The 26,537-nt window shown below is 39.5% G+C and overlaps 1 protein-coding gene across 1 annotated transcript in view; it reads left to right on the forward strand.

Annotated features, from left to right (window-relative positions):
* LOC104539250 (glutaminase kidney isoform, mitochondrial) overlaps positions 1 to 26,444 on the forward strand; it is a gene marked incomplete at its 3' end in the record, with an annotated part of 54,421 nt that extends 27,977 nt beyond the window's left edge. Inside the window, exons 12-16 of the mRNA XM_010182726.1 lie at positions 1,407 to 1,583; positions 2,738 to 2,869; positions 4,576 to 4,668; positions 25,223 to 25,284; positions 26,323 to 26,444. Of these exons, the coding sequence (XP_010181028.1) occupies positions 1,407 to 1,583; positions 2,738 to 2,869; positions 4,576 to 4,668; positions 25,223 to 25,284; positions 26,323 to 26,444 (586 nt within the window). The remainder of the gene's footprint in view (positions 1 to 1,406; positions 1,584 to 2,737; positions 2,870 to 4,575; positions 4,669 to 25,222; positions 25,285 to 26,322) is intronic.
* Positions 26,445 to 26,537: the final 93 nt, after the last annotated feature.

The following is a 26,537-nucleotide window of genomic DNA, read 5'->3' on the forward strand; positions in this document are numbered from 1 at the left end:
AGTCTTGGTATCCTTCTGAGTGCAAAGCTATTCATAAGCTAAGAAACGCCAAAACTAACTTTTCTGATGTATTTCAATTTGGCCTCACTTCCATGCATTAGTTTAATCTCTTGTTTAATGATTGTGTGTCATTCTTTTTTTTTTTCCCTTGCAAAACCCCCTTTTTGCCCCATAGTCAGAAAAAGGGCGGCTCATACATAAGCAGCAATTCTGTTTTCTTTTACGATGCTTAATTTCCAATACCCTACTCAGATTCTACCTCAAAGGCAGTTATTTCTTTTCTTTGGATTTTCTGTAATGCTTCTTCCTCCCTTGTGTAGTTGGGGACTTTCTGAACAGGAATAAACTTAATTTCCTATTGTCTCTGTAAAGTCAGGATGGATTATTCTCATTTTGGAGAACCGAGGTACAAAATGCAGGTGATTAAACTGAGAACCTAGAAACACTTTTTTTCAAAGTAGGTGATATTATGTAATACTTCATATGTTTAAAACACAGTTGCCATTTTAGATGCGTCTCTGACAATCTCTTGATTTGCAACTCCAGTTGATTGGACTAGGATGTATTGAGTTTGGCACCCGGAAAATAAGAATTCCAGGTAGTAACTACTCATGCAAACTTGGCTTAGGTAACTTCATGAAGTATCATGTAATGACTGTTTGGCAAAAGCAAGAATACAAGCACTAGTGTGTTTACTTTTCAGAGTAGCATTTCAGCTTCAGGTTGAAACCAGCTTATCTTTTGGTTTCTGCAGAGATGAGGCAGCATCAGGTGATGGCATCATATCACATTTCCTGATGTGTCACCAAAGTATGTATAGTCTGTACTGGAGCAGGGATCCTGGGAGAAACTATCGTGTGGTCGTATCATTAATATTTCAAAAAACATATACGAGAGAAAGGTGAAATAAGGCTGCATCAGCAGAGAGTGCTGGCATTAAGACTTGCATGTGCTAGAGTGTGCAGCTTTAAAATGTACTTTTAATAGATGTGTGTGGTCTTCTAAGGCTTAAAAAGCCACACAAAACAATCTCAAATTGAAAAAACCCAGTCATTCTGTGGCTTTGCCATTTAAGCAGATGCAAAATACTGAAATTGTTTTCTAGACCTCTTCCTCTCAAAGGAACATAAGGGGGGCGGGGGGAGGAATCAAACGGTGACACTAACTCATGTAAAATACTTTCCCAAACTATTAGGAGGGCTTACAAGTACTGTTGCTGAGATCTTCATAGTAAGAAGATTCCAGCCATATTAATTGATGCTACTTGCATCACCTGTAACAAATGTTACGCTACAGGTTATTTTATGAAATGTTATTTCTGTAGCGATGTATTGTTGATCCTGCTATAGTTGGCTTCATTGTGCTAGAAGTATCAGTTCTTATAATCTCATTTTATTTTTCATAAGCTTTGCTCAATAGAAGTAACGTGTGAATCGGCAAGCGTGATGGCAGCAACTCTGGCTAATGGTGGCTTTTGCCCAATCACTGGTGAAAGAGTCCTGAGTCCTGAAGCAGTTCGGAATACCTTGAGTTTAATGCATTCCTGTGGCATGTATGACTTCTCAGGGCAGTTTGCCTTCCATGTAAGTAGTTTTTAGTATTAATTATTGCTGTCCTGGAAGATTAATCTGTGTTACTGGTTGCCATGTTCCAGGGCTGACTGGCTTTCTTCTGGAGTAAGGGAGGGAGGCCGTTACATGAATTGTTTAGAATTTTAACAAACCATATGCGAAAATCTCACCTAGAATTGATGGCACAGCTAATACACCTTAACTTACAGTAGTTACTGTTCTCTGCCACTTCATATTTGGGAATTCTTTTCATGTTGAAACAGATACTGTCCTTTAAGAGAGGCTGCTCATGAGGGAAACAGATGATTGATGAAGATGTAACTGCATCAGCATAACTTTCTTCAGCATAACTGAAGAAATCCTGCTATATGGGAGTAAAGGATAGCAGAAAGTCTTTGCAGTTGCTTTTTCTTCATTGACTCAGTCTGTTTAATGAGCTGTTCTCATGTGTTGTAAAAGTGACCGCCATACACAGCGTGTGTACCATGCTTCTGTTTTCCAGCAGTACGTTTCTTATATGCAAGCGTTTCAAGATGTACTGCATCTTATTTGTGTTCTCAGCATTTTGAGTGTTTTTAATTTTTCCTCATTGCATGTGTGTAAAATGGATTATAATGCTTCGTGTGATGTAGAAATGACTGCTTACTGAGCTATGGGGATATGTTAGTTCCTATTGGAAAAAAGGCAGTATCTTTATCCAGAGAGTAAATAGCTAGGTTATTGTATGACTTTACAGACAACCTCTTCTGTTTTCTTGGTTTTGGGTGGGTTTTTTTACCTATTCCGGTGAAGGTTTTTTAATGTATATAGCTTTGTACTACTCTCTTGTTGCAAACTGTTCATGACAGATACACTTGTGTACTACTTGCTTAGTCATAATTGCTTTTTTTATAATAGATTGGAATTATCTTTTTCGCTGTTTTATTGATTCTCTGTATTACTGAGAGCAAATAACTTTGATAGTGTACCTTGGATTGCCACGAACTGTGCTTTAGGTTATTGTCTATCTAAAAAGAGATAAATTATAATGCTTTCCCAGCTCAAATTACTTTCATTTTACAAATGCTGCATAATGGTCTTCAGTAAAATGCAAACGCATTGTGTGACAATAGTGAAGAATGCTTCACTATTGCAGAGGACAGTAACTATCTAATTTTATCCTATAGGTTGGTCTTCCTGCAAAATCTGGAGTTGCTGGTGGGATTCTTCTGGTTGTTCCTAACGTTATGGGCTTGATGTGCTGGTCACCTCCTTTGGACAAGATGGGCAACAGTGTTAAAGGAATTCACTTTTGTCATGTAAGCAGCATTACCTTTAGTCTTCGGATTTATTTTTTTTTGTCTGCAGCTGGTGCTTATTGAGTTTTCATTGGCATAGCTAAGATCTGACTGAATTAAACAGTGACTCATTACTCCTCCATACATAGCAAGATTTATCTGATCCAAGGGTGAAAGGCCAAGAAGATATGTTTGCATTTTAGAATTAGTAACACTGTAATTCATTAAGCATTTAGAATATACAGTGCCAAAGCCACTGGAGAAATTTTTTCTGGAAAAGCTTTGAAAAGGAACACTTCATGAAGTAATGAAGGAGCTGGTAGCCTGTATGCTACATCAGAAGCTGCAGAGCTTTATTTTTAGGCTTTTTTTCCTTTCCAGTCATAAAGGAAACAAATTTCAAAACATTGGAAATGCAACTCTTACTTCATTACAATAAAAGAAAAATATTCTCATGAAATATTCCTGTTCAGATGTATTTTTTGAACAGATTTTTATAATCTGACTCAAAAAACTTCTTCATATATCAGTCTCCGTTGTTGGGCAAGCTCTTCCTAGCTTTGTGTCTCATTTTTTAAAGGACTCTGGACAGTCATTAGACAGCAGCATTAGAAGCAGGAGAGATTTTATAGAGTAGTTTGTAATGATTAATAAGGATGTTTTGTAGGAGAGGGGAATGTAAAATATAAAAAAAACTGCCTTCCTTCCTTTTTATTTCTCCCTAAAATCACCTTGTAATACCAATTAAAAATTATAAATGGGGAAAAAAGAAGTCTCAAAAGAGACTATTAGGCTATCTAGAGCCTCATAGGAGACATAACATTGTTGGTAAATTTGTGAAGTTGAAGGCATAACCAGTCTCTCTTTTGGTTTTTGTTTTTTAGCCCTCTGTTCTTCTCTAAGTAGGGATAGCAGTTAAGCTGCACTGATAACTGCTCCTAGGGTGAACTTCTATGACTAGTCTGCACTCAGCTTATCCACAGCAGCATCGGATTTATGTTATGCAAGGGCTTAGTTTATGTGGATGAACAACAGTTAAAACTTTTCATACTTCTATTTATCTAACATCTGTACAGCTGCAAATTAAGAGTACTAAGAAGTTACTAGTTTTAGTTTAAATACTTTAAAGTCTCATGTGCTCAGTAATTTAAACACAGAATCACAGAACAGTAGGTAGGTGAAGGTTTTACTACGTTTACTCTGTGTTATAATAAGACCTAAAAAATGATAGACGATTATGGCATACAAGTAACACCACTATAATACTCACATTTAAAAATACAACGACATACCAATGTTCTGTAATTATAACCTTTCATGTTATCATGCAAATTGAATTCAAATCAATTGCCACAATTTTCTTATTTCATCCTTTTGATTGAATTTTAAAATTTTATGTACTAGACTAGCCCAAACTATCCTTCCTGTTCCTGAAGTGTTTAATACAGCTGGATTAGAAATACATTAAAAACAGGTATTTTGCAAATTGCTACCTGTTCTGTATCTCTTCAAAACAGAGTTTAAAGGTGTTATTAGAACAATCATATGATTTATTGTGTTCAAAGGGCCTCACAGACATCGGTACTAATTTATTTAATAAGCTTCTGCTATGACTGGTTTAAGTTACTAGAATCTGATATAAAGCATAATTGGTAGTAGTATTATAATCTTACATGCATTTGACCGTCATATGCAAGTAATAATGTATGTTCTCTAAATATTTGCAGGACCTGGTTTCTTTGTGCAATTTCCATAACTACGATAATTTGAGACACTTTGCAAAAAAGCTCGATCCTCGCAGAGAAGGTGGTGATCAGCGGGTAAGTTAATAATGTGTGTGTTTAGTGAGCATTGCTTGTAGATACCAGAAGAAATATGGAAAGTTCTTTAAATGCAGAACTGCTCAATGACATGTATTGCATCAAAGCTTTCAGATAAAGTAGTTTACATTTTTAGTGGACACTTACCTGGGTGGCCCACGTTATCACAGGGTTTTCTGTAGTACAGTTTCATATTAGATTTGTAACTCCATTCATCTCTGTTGCTCTAGAGTAAGTATATGATATCTGATAAAAAAATACAAAGAATGTTGCTGTTCTGGTTGCCTTTAATAGAAAAATGGCCAGCTGGTGGGCTTAGCCTTTCCATTCTGTGCTGCAGTGCACGAGATGTATGTTTAGCATTTCTTCAGTGACCACATGACTTGCTGAGAGTTGCACATGCAGTGAATTCAGGCGTTGCAGTGCTGTAGACAAGTGCCTGTTACTAAGGAAGCAATATAAGCAATCGCTGGGAATGAACCGAATCCACTCCAGCTACATGTACAAAAGATAAAAGTGTGAGGGTGCTTGAGATAAGGATAAGCAAAGCTCTTTGCTTTTATTGCAGTTAATGTTTTAACTAAGGCATGAAGATATAGTAGAATGATTTTTTTAAAGTGCTTCTATTTGCATGTATATGTCTAAAAAATACCCAATTTGGGATTTCAAATTTTTTGTATCTGAAAAAGAGAAAATAACTGTTTATGTGAAAAAGTGAAAAACTCGAGTCTGTTAGCATTGACTGCAAGTACAGATTTTTTCCTTCAAATACACTAATAAATAATGTATGTTGCTTGAACAACTAGCATTCCTTTGGACCAATGGACTATGAAAATCTCCAGCAAGAACTTGCTTTAAAAGAAACAGTATGGAAAAAAGTGTCACCTGAATCAAACGAGGACATCTCCAGAACCGTAGTGTATAGAATGGAAGGTCGGGGAGAGCAAAACTAAAAGAATGGGTTCTAGTTTCATAACATTCTTCATTTTAAAAACCCTCCAGCATCTCTAGATTTAACTTTGATTTGAATATTGTTCGCCTGGTGTTTCGTTTATATATACATTTTGTGTAAATTCTGTATGCTATACCAAAAAGACTGTCAAGATTCAAGGGGCGGGAAGAAAGCACATGCAAGCAACAACCACCAAAATTGTTAACTGACTTTTGTAGTTACTTAAAACATGTTTACTTTAAAAAAAAAAAAAGGTAAATCTGAATGTTTTCAAAGATATACCGCTTTTGTGTATATCTGTCAATTTTTGTTTGTATCAGAGAATTTAAAGTAAATTAACTTTAGAGCTAAGCAAAGACTTAGAAAAATGTGTCCTCTGATCAGGGTCAGCATGTAAAGACAGAATCTTTTTAATTTAAGATACAAAGTAAAGTAGTCTTAGCAAAATACAGAATATTCATGAATCTCTAAATAATTGTATATTAAGTGGAGGTAGGTTCTGAGTCCTGTTATTATTGTATCCTTTTGGGTTTTTTATATGAGCTTTCAAATTGCTTTGAACAGAAATGGATCCTTTGGATATGCCATGCTAGTGAAGAGTATATTTATTTTTTTAGTCAGACCTTCTGTGATTATTAATGTTAACATTTAAATAAAAAGAGCAAAAATGGCTAGAGAGGACTGGGGAAAAAGGGGGGTGGGGAAACCCTTGCCTTGTTTGCAAGTTAAGTAATGCGGCAGAAAGATTTCTTACCAAACTATTTTAGTGTCTTGCTGCTTGTGCTGCCAGCTGGTAGTTATGAGTCAGAAGTCTGCCTTACTCATAATGCTGTACTCCACCCTAGACAGGAATGTAAGCAATCCTGGGTTCAGAGTGGTAACCAACTGAGTAGTGAGCAGGAAATACATTCAGAGCAAAGCAGATAGGTAGATATTATTAAAACTGTTTACAATTAACTTATTTTTCAACTGCTAACGTGTGTGCATGTCCAGATGTGTGATCAGAGGTTACATTTACTTACATATGAGCATTTTTCAAAAAAGCTGTCATTAATTGCTACTTTTAAAATGATGGTGAGTTTGCACCTCTGTCAGCTTGCTAAGGAACAGGATTTGCATTCTTCTACAGGCAACTGCATCTGTTCATCTGCATAATTTGATCATTTTGAGTATCTTGTGTAGGGTGTAACTTGAAATAGTGGATGTGAGCTTTGAATAGACTCCATAGGCAATGCTGAACAGAGGGCACAGACTTGCTAAATTCTCGACACTTGTAGCTATTAGATTCTTAATGATGCTAAAAATCTTAGAAAAATTATACTCTATGAAGTTTTCCTCTTTATAAGTTTGCAGACAATTTGATACATCCCACCACTAGTACACATCACGCAGAGTGCTGCTTTATAAAACTGCAGAAAACTTGTCCAAGTAGCGATAAATGGTATTAGCTCACTGAGTATTTTATGAGACAATGACAGGTAATTTCTTAGTAATACCTCCACCCCTTCTCCTTGCCCCCTCTCCCTTTTTAGTTTATCTAAAACTTCAAAGTGCATTCATATGTGAGTTTTGCATAAGGGGAGGGTTGGGTTTTTCCTGCCCTTTTTTTGACCCATCTGGATGTTTGTGAATTTGGGAAGATGCATAAAGCAAAGCTGATGTTCTCTGAGAAAGCAAGCTGTTCTTAATTACTCCGTTTGGGTATTGTTAGTTTAGCATAAACATTTGAAATAAGCTTGAGACTAAACCCTGAATAAACTACATCTAGCTGTGTATTGTAAAAGGATGGGCTTCCTGTCTTTGAAGCTTAGGATTAAAGTGTTTAAGCAAAACAATACAGAACATCAATTTTCAGAGAATTTGAGGTCCTACTGGGATAAAGAGGTAAATCTGTGGTGCAGGTGTCCTTAATAAATGTCAGTCATAAATTGCTCAATAATAGCAGTTTCATAATCTTATCAGTGATGATAAGGTTAGGTTTGTCAGTGCTTATCTTGAAAATAATGTAAAATAAGTAAAAGATAAGTCTCGAATTATAAAAATGTCTCACCTGTTTGACAATTTTACAGTAAACTTGTAGTTACAGAGACGTAAGAAGTATCCAATCCTGCAAAACTGCATGTCGTTACCTGCAATACCCTCAGTTGCAAGAGGGAATGTAGTGTGTCTGTGATGCTAATGAAAAGTATTTACAGTGGTGACATGTTGCTGGTTAAATTACTGATTGAATTCAGAAAGAAAATGTATGATGCAGGATTTACTTGATCTAATTCTACACGTTATTTTCTTATTTTTAGTACTGTTTGAAGCTAATTCTAAAAACGTGGTTGAAGATGGTTCCATCTGGGTTTCAATTTGAAAATAAAAATCTTTACCATATTTATGTTCATTAGTTACATACAGACGTTGTGGTAGAGGCAAGTCCTTCATGGGATAGATAAAATTAAGGAAACTACTAGATCCTTAATATGCATAATAACAATATTTAGGGTACAGCTTACACAGTCTTTACACACATATATATTTTACAGTTCTGTTATACATGCTTTTGAAGCCTGTTTCAGAATTTAGGCCAGCCTCTAGTTAGGAGGGGTCAGGAGGAGACTTCTTTGGACCAATCATTTTGTAACCTGCCTACACTCACAATTTCTTCTTCTGGTCTGCAGTTGGCTCTTGTTCATGGCAGGGTACACAGATAGCTGGGACCACTGCTAGGTCCTGTGTGGCAACTTATCCATGCCTGCATTATGTCTGGGGAGCGGGTCTGAAAGAATGCGGTGGTAGAGGCTAATCATTGAATGTTTGAAGTCTGCAACGGTTTTAGTGTTCACCTGTGCTACAGTAATAGCAATTCTTGATATTCAAGCATTTTAGCAGTTTGTTTGTTTTTCTTTGTCAGCATCATTAACATTTCATTAGAAATGTAAATGCTTTTTAAAATTTTGTTTTAGCATTTGTGTTGTACTTTTTGGCTCAGTTGTTAAGTTACCTGTCTCGTTTTCCATTTTTCATTTGCATTGTATGTTATTTATGTATCTTGATTTCCAGCATGCTTATTTTTGTATTGTTTAATAAATTTATTTTAAGCTGATTTTTATTGTATTTTTTTTTCTCTCAATGGAGAACAGATTTGTTCAAACACATTTTTGGAGGCTGAAATGAGATAGAGAGCACTCCATTCTGAAAAAGATAAAGTTCCGGAAAAGTAGGTGGAATAAGCAGATTTAGTTAAAGCAGTCATTGAAAACCTTCCGAAGATTTCGTAAACATTTTGTATAATAATCTAGAATTAATTTTTCTTTGAACTGTTATCTTGGAGAGTTGAAAGCAAGAATCAAAGTAGCAAAACTTTCTTACCATGACTTTTCTAATAAAAAATATCATGGTGCAGTAGGTTATTAACACCACTGTGTATTTGTGTGTGGTTTTGAAGATACTGATTCGGTCACTTGGACGATACGTGGTTCATGATACCAGTACCAGGGTAGTAGCTGTTGATGCCATCAGCAAAGAAAGTGCTCCAAACCCCACATCCTTGAAGTAGCAACAGTGGGGCCTGAACAAGGGTCAGTTGAATGTGGGCTCCTGGCAAAGCACTTGCCTTCTTTCACAGGCTTACTTTTTATTTTTCTCTTGAAAATTTATTCAAGATACTAAATAGTAGATGCTTTTATAATGTGATGGTTCTGAGGCAAGATTTTGTTGCTAGAGACCTGCATATACTGAAGATGGCCATAATTATTAATTTAGTTTTTCTGTAGACTGGCTTATAGACTGCAATTAATTGTACTATGTTTTTAAAATTAGTACATAAAATAACATCTCAAAAGACTTTCATCTCTAAAGGTCTTAAGGGCGAGGAAATGTAGAAGAGTAATAGATACCAAGAGGGCCACAGGTAATTTACTGTAGAATTATTTTGGCTCTTATATTTTGGTTTTCATGGTGCATTTCTGTCAGAAGACCAGTGGGTGAGTAGATGAATAAATAGGCGACTGAGTCAGAAGAGGGCGAGTGGGAGGGGGAACAGTGGATGTTGGTTTTTCATTGCTCTTACTTCTCTTGGTCTTGATACATACATGTCATTGATGCACAGTAGTTAGCTGTGAGCAAAGTAGTTAATTATGAACTTCATAATTTATAGATAATGTTTCAGTTTCAATATCCTCAACATTGTTTGAAGGCTCTTAGTAATTTTTTTTAGTTTAAATATATCTCTAGTTTTCCAGTGAGAGAACAGACTTTTTTCAGATGAGTTCTTATTGGGATGACTAAATATACCTAGTAATTTATCTTCATTGCATAGTGTCTCTGAGGAATTTGAATGTCACAGATGTCTAAAGTAGTTGCAGGGGTGGCAAGAGGCTTTAAATCAGGTAGCAATCTAAAGAAAACTCAGGTTTTTTTCATCATGTTAGCGTCTTGTCTGTTCCACACTTCTTGTTCTGTCTGGAAAACGCATGAGTAGTGTGTATAATGACACACTTTTAAAGGATGAGTCATGCACAGCCCCATTTTCTTCCAAGAATTTACGTCCTGGTATGTTGAATAGTTTATTGCAGTCTAAATTATTAAATTGCAAGTGTAGTTTCCGATTTACTGTTTCCTCCTAGAGAATATTGTGTGCAAAACAGAAATATCCCGTTTCCTTTTGCTTTTCATGCAAGTAGAAATTAATTTTGTTGTTGGCTTCTAATGCTGCTTTATGCAGACTTTTGATATCACTTGAACATTTGGCATTTAAAAGTTTTTCAGGACTTAATAGTGGCACAGCTCTACATGTAGTTAAATTACTTTTGAGAACGCACATGCATTTCTGTGCATAGCAGGCCTTACAAAATGGCTGCCTCTGAAGCTGCAGTTTAACTAAATAAAGCCCTGGCAGAGAGTTTAGTTTTAGTGTTAATTTCGGGTTTGTTTGGTGTTTCCTCAGTTTAAACAGAACTTAATTCAGGTAATGAAGCTGATGTGAATACACGGCTTAGAGTAAGGCTGTTAACTGGACCATGCAGACTCTTGAACAGGAAAGACGGCCGCTTTGACACTTGGGCACTAAGGCAGATGAGTAGACATGGTTGAAGGAGGGACAAGGGGGAAAGGAAAGATTTCTAGAACGATTTTCTACACTCAAAATGTTCCAGCCAGCCGTACTTTTCATGTATTTCATTTATGCAGCAGGCATGTGGGGGAGCATGTCTGTTCTGAGGTAACGCTTCCTGTTTTAGCTGCTGCTTTGCTCTGAGTTTGATCTTGCTGGGACATAGCTGGTGTTTTCTGTAGTGTCATCTGCATAATTTCCTGATACCAGTTATGCTTGCAGTAGGCAAAAGCTATCTTCTGCATATTTTCTTTCCTGATTTCCTCTGACACCTAGATCTGATCAGTTACAGCAGGTCTTCTCAGTTTAGTAGTACTATTATATTGTAAATTATGGGCAGTTGGTAGTGCTTGTCTTGTTAGAGATCAGTGTACATGAATTTTATTATTATTTGGTGAGACTTGGAATAAAGCGTGACCTTTTTTTCCTCCCCTGTATTTGCACTTCTGTTAATCTGTTTGGCATCCTGATTTTTCAGGGAAATGGCTTGAATTTTATTCTTATTTTTACATTGCTGAATATTCTAGAAATTCGAAGTAGTGATAGCACAGTCAGCAAATACCTGTTATTTTCTTTGGAAGGCTCTTTAAGAGCTAAGTGCTATTGATAAGTGGACATTTCACTTGACTTGCCAAACAGCCGGTATATAGAATTTGAAGTATTCATGTGTTGCTACAAAATTCTTGTGCACGCTGTAAATTGGCAGTTTATCTTCATACTCTGTCTTCTCTTAAATCAGGTCAATTTTACTTGGCTGGGTGCGAGCATCATAACCCGTGTATGAAGTACAGAAGATTCTAGTGACTGAAGCAACCTAAGAATGAAACCAAAAGGTTGTAGAGCTTGGAAGGGATCTCTGGAGATCCAGAAGTCCAACCTCCTGCTCAAAGCAGGATCTAGCATCAGTTAGATCAAGGTGCTCAGGGACTTTGCTGATCAAGTGTTGTAAACCTTTAAGGATGGGGTTTCGGTAACCTGACTGGGTAGCCTGTCCTGGTGCTTTACCACTTCCACTGTGCAGAGTTCTCCCTAACCTTCAGTGGAAATTTTCTGCAGCTTGTGATGATGACTTCTGTCTTGTTCATTGTGCATGATGACCTTACCATCATGTGGAAATTTATTGGTCTTTAGGGAGTCCTAGAGGTGCGATGAGTAAAAATACCTTTTGGTGAGGAATAACTGACATTTTCACCTCCTGCTGTATTTTCCTACAGGATCCTAATTAATTTTTTAAAAATATATCATTGACTATAAGGTGACTTAAGGATTTTAAAACTCTGTATTCTCTGTATTTTCCTGTTACAGCATAAGAGGCTAAATGCAATTATGTTATTTGTGGGAGAGCATGTTGCTATTAGGACACCTTGTGATCAGAATGCTTATCACAACAGTGAACTGAAAAAGCAAGTGGAGTGATAGGAAGAGATAACGTTGCTTATTTCCTGTTGATGCCATTCACTAGTCCAGCTCTTCCCTTGAGGCAGGCAACTTTGTTTGTTCAAGGATTACTCTTTCAATATCAGTTTTTTTGATTGGTAGACCTGGTTTTGGTTTCATGTGTAGCTTTGGCTTTCTGTACGGTGAATGCATTTCACGCTTCTTTTAAAGGACTTGTCTTTTAAACTTCTCCAACCTATAGTTGTTTCAAGACAACTAGATAAAATGTAATCTCAGTCTCTTAAATAAACAAAAAAAATTACCCATGCCATTGCAGAAAAAGATTAAGAATTATTATTGAGGACATGGAGAAGCAGGCTGAAACAGCTGAGTACGTTTTGACCCATACACCAAAAGCTGATGGGGAATAATATGACTGTTCCCGGGGTTTGGAGACGAAATTGTGGAGGTAGAAGATCTGTTTAAGGTAATAAGTACGTCCGATGCAAGAAAAACAGCCACTGAATAAATAGTCTAGAAATTAGAAGAAAGTTTCTAAAACTTCTTCTTAATAGTTTAGAAACAGGCCCCCCCGAGAAGAGTAGAGTGCAAATTTCTGGCAAGACTTCCCCTATTGTGTTTTCAGCCTGTAGGGTATAGTCTGTCTCTTGCTTGTAAAGTTTCAGTAAATACCTTTTTGAGAACATGCCCCTTTATTTTGGGAATAATTCCAGCTCTGAGTCTTGTAGTTAAGAGTAGACTGTCATCTATAAATTGTGAAGTACCTACAGCCTGCAAAGCGGGAGTGTTACTCTACTCGGAAAGTGGGAGTGCTACTCTGCCTCCCCCTACTCTACTCGGTTGTGTGAATATCAGTCATAGTCAATAGGTCCTTGAAAAGGCAGACATTCTTTTGTCCTCTCTGCTTAATACAGCTAGCATCACTAAAGCGCCCATCAGCATTCTGCTTTATTCGTGTGACTATCGTTGATCCCAGTCCTTTGGTCCCAAATCTTGCAGTGTTAGTAATGTCTGTATCCACTACTTCAAAGGCTCTTGTTTTTTTCCTGTATTCAGAGTCAACAGGTCAGTGTTCATTCCCCTTGTTAAGGTTTCTGTTTATATTCTGTATGCCTTTTGTTGCAGAAGTGTTTGCAGGGGTTAGCCTATGAAAGGACTGAACAGGATCTACCAAAGTTTGTATCATGAGATGATGACGACCCTGAGATTCCTGTAACAGTTTACTGCACAAATCATTATTTTGCCATTTTGGAACTTCCAGTCATCATGATTTACTAACAAAACATTATTTCACTGCTGATAAGAAATGCTGAAAAAGTTAAACAGCGAAGTTTAAAGCCTTTGAGAGGGGTTTTTTTTTGTTTGTTTGTTTTTTCACATAACTTCCATGCTTTGTATGTGGCAACAAGATTCAAGTATTTTCATCCAGGCTACTGATGGCAAATGTCGACCACCTAAAACTGAAAATTTGCCCGGTCGTCATCTTCTGACTTGAAGGATGAAAGTCTTTATGCCTCTTTATGCCTTAAATGTTTCATTTGATCTAGTAAACTTTTTGTTGAAATAACTTGTCCACCTACTAGTCCTTTGTATCGTTCATGGCAAGCAACACAGCAGTAACACCTTCTGTCATCTGGCTCAGATTTTTCTGTTACTCTCTCTTGTTAGGTTGTGGTTCTCTGGACCTGCCTGATTCACTATAGTTATTCTAACTTGATATTCATTGTTAGGTCTACAAAAGTTTTGCTTCTTGTTGTAACTTATGAGTTTATGCATGAAATTTAGAATAATCTGTGAGCTGTTCAAGGGCATCTATGACAGAGCAATATTGGCTGTGTCCATCCTAGTACCTGTTCTTGAGTACAGTGTGTCATAGGGGAATAAGGGAATCTTAATGCCCTTTTGCAGGAATTGTCTTCCAACTGGAGAAGTTTCTGTTCCTGGGATCTTGTAACCTGATACTGATGAAGTCGATGGCTTTGAATCTGGGGCCTTGACTTGTGTGGTGTTATTTTTTTTCTGTACCCCTTGAACCAGTTCATCTTTAATGGTGGTCTCACCTGCTAGAAAGGGGAAAGACAAAACCAATCGTACGCTGCTTTTACCACAGCGTTTCCTGCTGTCATGCTGAGCACCTCCTGCCCCCAGTGATGGTACAGGAAAGCAAAAGCTGCCCCATCCACGTATCCTGGACATTCTTCTGATACTGTATATTTTCTTGCAAAGATCAGTTTGCATGACCTGATTCTGGAGGAGAGGCTTGTATGCAGGAATTTAACTAAACTTCAGTTTGTATGACCCGCTCTCCACCTCTGTAGCTCAAGTTCTGGAGTCAGTGTTGGTGAAGGATTGATTCTCCTGCCTCCGTTGGAGGAGGCAGCAGTGGGAGTGTGGGAGTTGAGACACATGGCTGGCCAAAACAGCCTTGGCTCACCTCGTGGGGTTTACACATCTCAGGAGCGGAATAGATGGGCATGCTCTTTCTGAAAGAATCAGTTACTGAAGGTAAGTGGATGTTTCACTTAATCTAGTAAACGTTTATTTCACTCTTAATTTATTTTAATGAAATAGTCTTATCTGTAATTTAAACAGAATCAGTTTATTAATACTTTAGAATTAATCAATAACCAGAAGAACTGTTAAGAAGAAGTCGTTGCAAATTCGCAGTGTTTGTTGTCATGAGATAAGGTCTCTGCTTCCATAGCTTTCCATCTTCAAGGACAGTTCAGTCAGTGCTGTTCTTGCTGTCTTTCAGGCACTTGAGCAAAACCAAATGTTGTTTGAAGTAGCCTATTACTTAAAGATTCACAAACTATATTGAAAATGTATACTATTTTAAATTTTGCTTACATGATGCTAAATCTCATTTCTCTTTTAAAATTTAGAAGAATTAAATGTAACAATCTCTGAGCATGCAGTGGCTGAATTAGTCATAGAACTGAGCTCAGTCTTATCTATGACTCTTAGTTTTGTTCTGTATGGGTTAAAGGATATTTTTTTTCACTCCTTGAAGAGCTTGCACATCCTGCCTGTTAGTATTTAAGATTGGTCTTGTCATAGGTAGAGAGGTTTTGTTTAGAGGAATACCAGACTCCAGAAATTTGCATCCACTTGATGACCTAGGAGCAATAGGTTGGTATTGGAAGAGGTGGACTGTGGTTTAGTCTGCCTTTCATAGGTCCAGATGTGAGTGGAAGAAGAAGTACCTTCTTCTCTCAGTTACTGCTTCCTGGGTCCTTGTTAGGCATTTAAAATTTTATGCAAAATAGTGCAGTAACAGACCAGAAAAGATGGATAAACAGTTATGGTACTGCTAGTTTGTAGCAAGTATCATTTTTAGATGCTTTTAAATACCTAGATTAATTTAAAATATTCTGATGGGAAAAAAAGGACTTCAGGCAGAGATGGGTGATGAAACTCAACTTACTGTAAAATATGGTATTGATACTCTTTAATTTTTTGCAATTTTGGCTGGCATAATCTAGTACTTTAGCCTTTTTGATCTATCTCTAAAAGGCTTGAATCTGAAGGAAATATGAATGGTAGAAATCAATTTGAAATCAGTAGATGAATACGGGGGAGAGAGAGAAAAGCCATCTCTGCTCAGCCATCACCTCCAGGCAGGCTGCCCTTTTCCTGTTGCGAATTTAGCCTATATGTTTTCCAGTGAAGATGGACAGTTATTCTTTGGTTGAAGGAAGGGATTTGTGATTTTTTTTTTTTCTTTCTAGTGCCAAGAGAAATCTTCAGTTTGTTTGATTAAATGTTTCTTATATTCATCAACATGCACAGCTTCTGTCTCATAACTTTTCCCACCTTCCTTCTCTGCTCTGTCCAAAGCGCAGTCTGATGCTGAGGTGAGAGGCAGTGAAATTCTCTCTCGTGTGCTTACTTGCCGAGTGCTGAGCAGTCAGTTGTTTCCCATCACCTGCCTTGCTGCTCTGCGCAGCTGCTGACCACTGCCATCCTGATCTGATCTGTACTTACGTCAGTAACTTAAAGATCAGAAACCCTGTACATTACAAAATTGTCTGGCACGTTTGTACCATTTTTAATAAAGTACAAATTAATGAAAAAGTAGTAATACTACCTAAAATAACGCATTCCTTGTGTTCCAGTGCAATCAGGAACTAAGCCTGTGCAATCAACTATCCAGATGCAGTAAGAGTCTGTGTGTAGGTTACAGAGCACTGGATGAGGTCTTTGTTTCGGTCGTAAATGCAATTAGCTCCTCAGTTAATTCATCCCATGTGAAAGCTGTCAGTACAGTATTGCCAGCCGATGCAGCCAAGGAGAGACAGAAGCACCTCTGTGGACCTGGGTAAATAACTTGCTGGCTTGCTCGAGGTTTTTGCAGCTATGGTGCTACAGTTGGCTTAAAGCTGCTTTGGGTATGTATATGTGAAAATACAGCCTCTTGTGTGGCTGCAGTCTAGACACCACTCATGGGAGAAGGAGCTTTCAGAATATACACAAATTGTGTTTGAACATGACTGCTAAAAACTGTAAGGCAGTTACCAAGGAATACACAAGTGTTTTATGAGCCTGTTAGTTTTCTACCAACAGCACAAGCTATGTGAATAATTGCTCTGCGAGCAGCATTTCAGCTTAATTCCACCAGGGAGACTCCAAAAATAAACACCCTGGTGGCAGCTTTGAAAGTTACTGTTGCAGCTCTGACTCCAAAAATAAATGCTACACCCACAGCTCGTAAAACTGAAGGAGCTGGGTATCATCCTCTGTCCCAGGCTGCAAGGAGGAGCTTGCACCATCTAGAGGCAAAGAAATGCTAGTTGGTGCATTGGAAAGTGGACTGGAGAAAAAGAATGGCACAAATCTTGTTTCCTGGGTTAGTTTTGAGACGCAGAAGAGTAAATATTTGCAGCTTCTAAAGTTATTTTTGTGCTTTCTTCAGATTATGTGAGGAAACAAGGATCGGTAGTGCAGAAAATAGGCTAAGGAGGTGGGGGAAAAAGTCCTGAAAAAGAAATGGAAGTTTTATGGAACAGCTAGCCTTGTTTGTATTTTCAGATACTTCTGTATGTCATTAATGTGTGTAAGCGTATGTGTTACCTTACTCACTTATCCTCTAATTATTTATATATGATGGGACCTTGCCAAGGAATTCTAACTTCATAAACTTTCGGTGAGCCTTGTGTTCATTAAATGTCAGGCAAGGAGCTCTCTTAGAGGCAGTTGGTGTTAGGTTGCAGTAGACTGTTGATCACTCTTGCTCGAGCCAAAAGACTTATTTTTACATGCTTCAGAAAGTTCTTTAGAGAAATTACCTTTTCTTACGTAACCTAGTTTTCTGTAGAATAAGGTAATGTGGCTTAATCCAGAGGCTGCTTAGAGAGCCCTCATAGACTGTCTGTCTATCCCTGGAAATACTCGGGGGCAGAACCTCACCAGGTGAGCTCTGAGACCACTTCAGAGCCAGCCCTCACCTGGGTGGCATCTAAACTGGTCTGGGATTCGGTGACTAAAACACAAGGCTTAAATTTGGGTGTTGTATCCCAGCAGGCTGCTCGCACTGGAGTGGGGCGCGGACGTTCACGTCTGTGCTGTGACATGGAGGCGATGCTCGGCTGTGCGTGGAGAGCTCTGCGTCAGAGGCGTTACACGTGCACTCCTCCAGCGCTGGGGTCATCTAAACACCAGTTTGAGTTCCTCAAATACGCTGGGTGTTGGCGAGTTCTTTTGTGCCAGACTGAAAGCTGGCAGTTTGAAAAGCTGTAAGAAACTTCAGTGGGAGGACAGAGTCGTACACAAGTGCTTTTGACAAACCCATGTTGTTTTCGTTGGATGTTTATTTATGGTTCAGTCTTAATTTTCACTTTTAAAAGTAAAGTTATCGCTTACCCTTAGGTAATAACTTTCACTTTATTTCATGGGAAACAAAGCAGAAGCTCAGATGCAAAGATACTGACTTTCGATTGAGGTTTCTTTCCCTGCAAAATAGAGCTTGCCTTTGTATTGAGGAATGGTATTTTAAAGGAAAACTGTGGCTGTCTCTTCTAGAGTTGAACAGTGATCTTTGTTTTTCCAGCACTAGCTTGGTCAGTGGGCCCTGGAGAGCAGATACCAATTTATTGCAAGTTAATTGTAAATACAGAATGGTCACTTTTTTAAAAAGGGGGTCCTGTCTAGTGTCTGAACGTACGAACACCTGTGTTCCTCTCTGAGACTCATCCCTGGTTTGTTTTTGCATTCCAGGTTTAATTTCAAAGTTGAAGCCTCAAAATTTACTTTGAACAGGTTTGAGTGTTTTTGTTTTGTTTTTCAATTATATTTTGAAACCTTGCATATAGGGTGAAAGTCATCTATAGGCTGTGCTTCAGCATAGTTGAATTACAAGTTCAATGTGTGAAAACTCAATGAATGAATTGTTTAATTTGTGCTCTAGATTTACTTTTTTCTGGTTTTTATAGGCCACCAGTGCTGTTTCGGAGTTTATATTGGCATCTTCGATTTTTTTTCCATTGATAAAATAAGCATCTAAAAATCTGCAGTTTTTCTGGAGAGCAGGAGGAGTGCTTGCTTTTTGCTTCGTGCTCAGATGATCCTCATCAGGGTATCAGCTTTAGGAAAAGTAGCAGAATGGTGTTACTGTGAATACTGTGAAGTTGAATTTCTGTTGATATCGGAGCTTTTATTCCTTGTGCAGTCACTCTTGGCTCACGTAAGCCCTTTGGTTTTGTGTTACTTGTCTGTGCTTGATCGTTTGCAAAGGTCAGGAGAAGAGGAAGACTTTATAGTAGTCAGTCTCTTCCCAGTGTGAAACGTTAATCCTCGCTCACTGGACAACCACTCACCTTAGACAGCTTAAAAATCTATTTTTTGAATTTCGGAGTTAATCCAGCGCTAAGCCGGATTAGCGATGCCGTGTGCTGTTAACAATGGGCGTGAAAGCCCGTCACGTACGGCAGCGGCTGTGGCAGGGCTGCAGCGCGGGGCGGAGGGGCGCGATTGGCATCTCTTGGCAAGCAGGACCTTTGCTCATGTGTCCAGTGGGTCACTACGACCTGGCTGCCAAGCAGGGGTGGCCATCAACGGGATGAGGAGGGAGCCCGGACTGCGGTGGAGAAATCACCGAGTGCTTTGTGCTCTCATCTTTCTCCTGGTCGTAACAATGCGTTGCCACGATCCATGGTTTTGAAATAGCATCCGTCAGAGTCTGTGTGTCAACAGGGACGTTGTGCTGCGTCATCCTCGGTTGGTGCTGCAGGTGTCAAAGGAAGACGGCCGAGTTGTTATCATAAACACAGATTAACTGCACTGCAGCATTAGGAGGTTTTTAGTGGTGTGGAGAGCTGTGCCTCAGAGACGCTTCCAGCCAAGCCGGTCTGATTTCTCTGGTGTATTCTGCACTGGTGAAGAGCTGCTGAACTTTAGTCCTGTTCTAGTGCAGCTCTCCTACAGCTGGGGCACTTTCCAGCAGGCCAGGTGGTGTCATGTACCAGGAGCCTTGCTTTTATCTGGGACCTGCTCTGAGATCCCAGGACCTGGGGCCAGTGTGAGAGTTGCTTGGCATTAGGGAAGTCCTGAGCTGTAACAGCTGAAGTTTACATCCTGATTTACCTCCAGGACTGTGCTTAAATCTGTTCTTCAAGCCGGTTGGCCAGGAGGGCAGGATTCCCAAAAGGAAATGTTGTGTCCCATTTTAAACACAAAGAATGAGACGTGAGAGAAGACAGTGGTAGCCCCTCTTTCACAACCACCTTGACTATGGTTTCTCCCCCTCCCTTGTATTTGAAAGTCTTTTGTCAGCACACTGGGTCTGGTGTGTAGTAAAGTTCAGATACAGCAAAGCTCTTGAGAAACAATATACATTCGAACAACTATTTTCCCCAATACTTAGAACATCTTTTTTGAAGGCTAACCTGTGGCATTGTCCCTAAATATCATGTAAAGAGCATTGGAAAGATTAGCGGGTTTTGTTTGTTTATCCTTGTTCGTATTGCCCTTAGCAGCACCATTTTAAACTGTTGAGCTTGACCTATATTCCTCATCCACCTAGAGAAACAGTAAAGTTAGAAGTAATACTTCTTTAAACTGCAAATTTTGTAGTGTTTTAAAAATAAATGGGGATGGGGGGGTCACTCTCAGGAAGCAGGACACAGGACACAACAGGAAATTAAAATCCAGATTCGGTGACCTTTTTAGCTAAGATAGTTAAGAGCTTCTCATGGATTTAATCCAGCTCTGAGCCAAATTAATTTTTTCCGAAGGATTTGTTTTCTGTGCATGCACAGCTGTTTGGCTTTTCTCTCCTGACCCAAGCAGAGGCTCTCCCTGCTGTGCTGGGGTCATTGTGGCCTCAGCAACGCAAGAGAAACAGCCCTGCTGCAGCAGGGAGATGGGGCTGGTGTGCCCAGCTGCTTGGGTTTGGTCCCTGCTTGAGGCTTGGCTGTCTTGTAATAACGCCGAAGCATGCGAGCCAGTGGGCAGAAGGCACTGGGTCGCTCTGTGCTCCCACGGGACCGTAGCAGTTTATTTCCACCTGTGGGCCTCAGTTTCCCACCTTAGTGCTGGCCACGATAGCGGCTCGCTCTGTGAGGTGTTTGGAGGGATCTTCTGTCGATAAGTGTTGGAGCTGGGCAGTGGCACACGTGCTGCTGTTCTGCGTTAAAGAATCCTCTGAAAAGGTCTGTGGAGAGAAGTGATCCCCATCTCAGTCTTGTGTGGGGATTTGCTATTAACCATCATGAGACTAGGACTATTTAAACAACTCTTCTCTTGTGAGCTGGATTTGGGTGTGCAGCTCAACTAGGAAAGACTTTTTTGTTACAAATCCTCCACCAAGGCTGTTCCCACAAACCAGTCAGGCCTTTCAGATCAATTAGATGTGTTGAAATCTCACTTGCACTAAGTAACTTCAGCATATTAATCCTGAAGCTAAACTTATTTTTGCATTAGGTTTTTCAGGTTGACACACTGAGAAATTGAAAACCAAAACAAAAACCGTCATATCTTCCTAAAGTACTTTAGTACATTTACATTTAGTACATTTAGACCGTGTACATCACGGAGCAGTGAGGGACAGCGATGTACTTGCTGGGTGCTGTGCACATGTTCCCTGAAACACTGGGGGAGCCCTTGTGTTTCGCTGCCCTTCCTCCATTCCTGTGCAGTTGGTTTCATATCTGAGTCCTGCTGCTTGAAGGAGACTTCTTCAAAGCTTTTAGCACAGTTGGGCTTAGGAGATACTTTAAATAACTGCAGCATGAAAGCTTTGGACTAGGAGTCACTTTAACACTCATTTTTCCTTTAACTTGCAATGCCGTATTATCTGACTCGGTTTGTGTTTTTGGGGTTTTGAGTTGGTGTGTTTTCCTGTTTTTCCTTTTGCCTCCCCGTGTTTATCTGAAATCTTTGCCGCAGCGATGCGACTTCCTGCCGCTCTGAACTCCGAGCGTTTCCTTCCTTGACCTCCGTGTAGTTCTTCAGCAACAACAGTCTTGATTTTTCGTGCTGCTCACGCTCTTGCCCACAGACTCAGAGTGGTTAGGTGGAAAGGACCTCTGGAGGTCATGGTCATTTGGCCACCTCCGGCGTGAAGCAGGACCATTGCAGCACTGGACTGTGTTGCACAAAGCGGGTTTCGTCGTTGCTAGGTGAGCAGTGCTCTGTATTTCTGGTGTGATGGTGACAGCTGTTGAGTTCCTCTGGGACCTGCGTGCGGGTTTTATATCCCATTTGATGAAAGGTGGAACAGTTTTCACGCTGGGTTTGATACTGCTGTACAGCTGTATGGTAACACTTGATGCAGCTCGTATATAGTGAAGGGGCTCCATCCATCCTCCTTTTATTAAATTGTCACAGTTAAAGAATTCTGTGCATTAGAAAAAGGTAATTCACAGCTGTCAGGTAAAGGAAAACTTTCCATTTCTGTTTCTGAAGGTGCAGGCAAAATTGTATTTATCAGTGTAGCTGACAGAAACACCAGTACTGAGTACAGCGTCTGGAAGATAATGAACTGCTCGCTGAAGAGCTCAGAGTCTCGAAACACTTAAATTAGTTGCCTTGTCCCTTGTGCCCTACTTAGTTTCAATGGATACAGCTCATCTGTTTTCTTCACCGCCGCCCCCCCCAGTTAAAAGCCCTACAACCGAATGTTTGCTGCCCCCGCTTCAGAGTTTCTTTGGCTCTTGATTTTTGTGATGGACCTGTCCTTTCAGGCTCGTAGGCTGTCAGTTTGGGGGTAGGGAGTTTTACTTGCATTTTTGAAGTCTTGATTGTGCTTGATTTTTATGGCATGTTAAGTGGGGTTTTGTGCAGGTACAAAGCTTCTGGCAGGAAATTGTTTTCACATAGTAACTTTTCCTCATTGTAAATAACCTCTTACCTGATGGTTTAATACACTTGCTACTTAGATTTCTATTCTGTTGAAAACTAAGGGGTGTCCCAGAAGATGCTCATGGAAACTTTTTATTCTTTCTTTGAATTCAAAATTTTTGTGTTTTCAGATCTTTAAATTTTATTCTTGAATTCACTTTATATGTCCATCTTTCTTGTTTGTGGCTGCATTTTGAGCACTTTCATTTCATACCTTATAAAAATTGTTTATTTTTTGGCCTGGATTATGCTGCTGATAGAGCAGGGTGAAGTTACAGAGTAGAGGTGTGTGGTGTTGCTAGCAGGTCCAACCTGATTCTTCCATAAAATCATTCAAGTCTCACTAGAAATGGGGGCAGGTAGCCCTAGGGGAGTTTCTTTCAGCTATGGTGGCTACACTCTGCTTTGTTTTCCAGCTTGATTTAATTCCTGACCAGTTTTGGATAGCTATTCTGCTAATAATTGTCCAGCTAAATTTGTTTTCCTCCTGGTTTTTGTATGCCATTACCTTTACTGTTGAATAGAGAGTAGTCTTATTTCCTCTCAAATTTCCTCCTTCTAAACTGAACAAGCAGAATTTTCTTGTCTGAACCGGTATTTCTTTTTGTTTTGATCTTTCAAGAAGTTCAGTTTTATGATAATGTGATCTTGGATTTTACGTTACTTCCCTTAAGAAAGGCATGGCCTTAACCTCTCTGATTTCTGAGAGGTGTGGCCTCAGGTTATTGTGTTAGAAAGCCTCAGGAATCTCCAAATTACACTTCTGTCACATCAGTATAGAAAACAAAACATTATTAGCAAAGTGTTCATCTGAATCCAGAGAGATTCCTGGCCCCAGCTGCACTTGGAAAGTTTATTTTTGGTAAGGAAGGAATGCGTGTTATTTTTATTTTATTATTATAATACACATTTGCATTTCCCAGAAACATAAAGAAGCCCAGCCAAAATGATCAGTTACCTGTGAAAGGGTTTTTATTGAAGACAGAAGGTCCTTTGCTCGTCCTGAAAAGGGGAGCGTATTCGGCATCAGTCTGCGCTTGTCTCAGCGAGGAAAACCCCTGAATCCTCCTGATGAAATTTAGAGCTTGTCAAGCTGAATTCTTCTTTTGTGCCTGCACATAAATACAGTCTGCAGCCCAGTGTCTAAAAGATGAAGAGTCTTTTAGGAGGTTTTAATATTTTGATGTTAATGTCATGTTTTCTGTTGAAAGCCTTTTGAGAGTCCTCTTGGGTGTTTGCTGCAGGTCTCTGTGTCCCTGACAGTGCACGTGTGCCACAGGATCTGTGAGACACACTTGTGAGGAGGGTCTGGGAAATGATTTTGGGTTTGCCACTGTTAAAGGTGACCCAGGTGCTTTGGGGACAGTGCTGAGAGAGCCTGGGGAGCCAGTCGGGTTTAGGAGCAGCCTGGGGCACACTGAGCCTCTGAGAAGGGATGGAGACCTGCAGATCCTGCCCTGCAGGTCCCCGCTTGCTGTGCCAGGCTCCTAAGGCTGGTGAGCCTCAGTGCAAACCAAAAAGGAGCTGTGGGAGTTTGTGGATACTGGAGTAGGTAGAGTGGCTGTGTTTCTGTCCCGGCTCCATCTCATTTTGCTTCAGTCTGTCTTTGCGTCAGTGCGTATTTGAGGTGTGAAAAAACCCAAGCAGTTCCACTAGTTTGGTTTATCAGAGGCGCAGATGTTGGCTCCTCTGTGGCCCTGTGAAAATATGGCCCTGTTTTTGCAGAAGTCTGTGGGAGACTTGCTTGTGGGCAGTGATTTTTTTGTTTGTTTCTCCTCCTCGTTGTAGAAGGTCAATGCAGCACCAGTTTTCTCTTTATCTCTGTGACTTGGCTGGTAGCAGTGACAAAACTTCGCAGACTCAACTTAAAAAGCAGCACAGCATTTAGGAAGTTCACTGGAAAATGCTGTGAATTGGTGCCTAGAAGTGGCCACATCAGTTTATGAAAGAAGCTGATGTGGGATGTGTAAAACCATCAGTCTTGTCAGGTCTGGCTCTCATTAGAACTTGCAGAGTTGTTATAGCCAGGATGTGTTAAAAATGTGCATAGGACAAGGTTTGTAGCCTAAGAGTGTTGTTTCTTATCAGGGTAACTAATACAGCTGAGAAAAGCACCACTTGCCTGAGACTTCACCGATGCTACTTGGTCTAAAAATCAGATCCTTCTTTTGTTTGCCTTCAAACCTTGCTTTTCTTGTAGTGGTTCATTATGTGATAGAAATGCTTAAAACTGTTAGATGTATGCAAGGAAAATCTGTAATGCAAAGGAAAACCAGTACCATTTCTTCTTTTGTGCTAACATAGGTTTCTCTTAGCATTAGGAGTCTCCTTGGTGAAAAACTTTGCTTTTCCAGAAAGAGTATGTCTTACGAGGTCTTTATGGTTTGTGAACTGTGCAAAGTGATGCTCTCTTTGTAATTCCATACTCGGTACCGTTGGGAAATCAAAGAGAGCAATATGGTTCGTCCATACAGCAAGACTCATATTTTTTACCACAGTAGAATAGAAATGCTTGGTTTGTGGTTCTTTTACTGTCCATGTGACTTCAACCTTGGAAAGACAGACATACAAGTACTGGTAGCAAGGCAAGCTGGAACAAATCCTTCCAGAGTTTTACACTATACTGTAATTTGTGGCCAGGGAAGGGGGTAAAATTAACAGGTTCATAAACGCTGGATCGACCATCTGACCACGCTGGGCTTTTTTGGGCTTTCCATTTCTTTTTGAGGAAAGAAGCTAAATAAACTGGACTTCATCTCTCTCTGTAGGTGAAGTCTGTGATAAATCTGCTGTTTGCTGCCTACACGGGAGATGTATCTGCACTTCGGAGGTAAAAGTCAGTGTGGGGCTGGGAATAGGAAAGCTGCTTTGTTGCATACCTGCTGTGTTTTATTTATGGTTCTACACTGTGTCCATGTTGGGGACATCCATGCTGCACTGGAGAGTCAATACCACGCTCTGAGTTACTGCATTTTAAGTTTTGTTTTGCCTGACTCCTCCCTTAGTTGAATGCATTTGGAAAGAAAAGGTTTGAAAAGTCCTACCTATGCACAACTAGAGAGAGAAGTGTGTCTTTACAAAACAAACAAAATAAAACCACCAACCTTAAATACAAACAACCCCCCCAAACCTAACCATCGAAAAGGTGCCCTCGCACTGTCCTGTAATCCCATTGTTTTCTGTTTCTTCGGATCATTCTAAAATACATTTTCTTAACCATTTTTGACAGTGATGGCAAGATGTACTCCTGCCTGCTTTATAGTTCAGTTCTGAAACTGCCACAAAAACGCATATTGTTGTTGAGGTTAGGAAATCTAGCTTAGCTTTCTAAATCTGGAGTAGAATCTGACAACATTTAAAGTAATAACAGTAAGAGACTAAATAAACATACTGATGTGGCTAGAATATACCTGAATGTAGTTAGTGGCTGGATAAATGTGTGTGGTTTAGCTCTGCTGTGCCAGAGCACTGTCATGTAATGAAAGAGCTCTCCTGATACCTTAATGCTGTTCAAGATTTTCAGACTTGGAGAACTGTCTGGATTTCCTCATCTGGCATAAATTTCCTTTGCCTCAGCTTGTCCCTGTTAGATTTAAAATAAGAAATGGTGACTGCTACATTTCCTGCAAAGACATTTTATTTTCCTTTGTAACAACCAGAGATTAGAAAGGAAGTTAAGCCTTTACCTTACTTTAAAGCCAAAGCAGTAAGGGCCCCTTTTATTTTAACTGAAGATATGGTGTGGTGTGCTCTTGATACTGATTATGCCCTCTCATTTTAGCATAAGGATATTGTTCCATGCTAGTTTTGTAACTTGTTTTACTTATGTAAGACTCTTTTCCATAATCTTTTGTTGTTTTTTTTCCAGATTTGCTCTGTCAGGGATGGATATGGAACAAAGAGACTATGACTCACGAACAGCCCTGCATGTAGCGGCTGCGGAAGGTAACGTCTCTTGTTGGGCGATTTGCCATCTGTTAATGGAATGGGGTCAGCTTTCTTTAAAGCATCTTCCCTTTCTATAGATGCGTACCTGGTTTTTAAATTTTTGTATGTACATACATAAATATATATATATATATA

The sequence above is a fragment of the Mesitornis unicolor genome, unplaced genomic scaffold, assembly GCF_000695765.1.
Source record: "Mesitornis unicolor isolate BGI_N332 unplaced genomic scaffold, ASM69576v1 scaffold8114, whole genome shotgun sequence".
In the NCBI taxonomy this organism is placed as follows: domain Eukaryota; kingdom Metazoa; phylum Chordata; class Aves; order Mesitornithiformes; family Mesitornithidae; genus Mesitornis; species Mesitornis unicolor.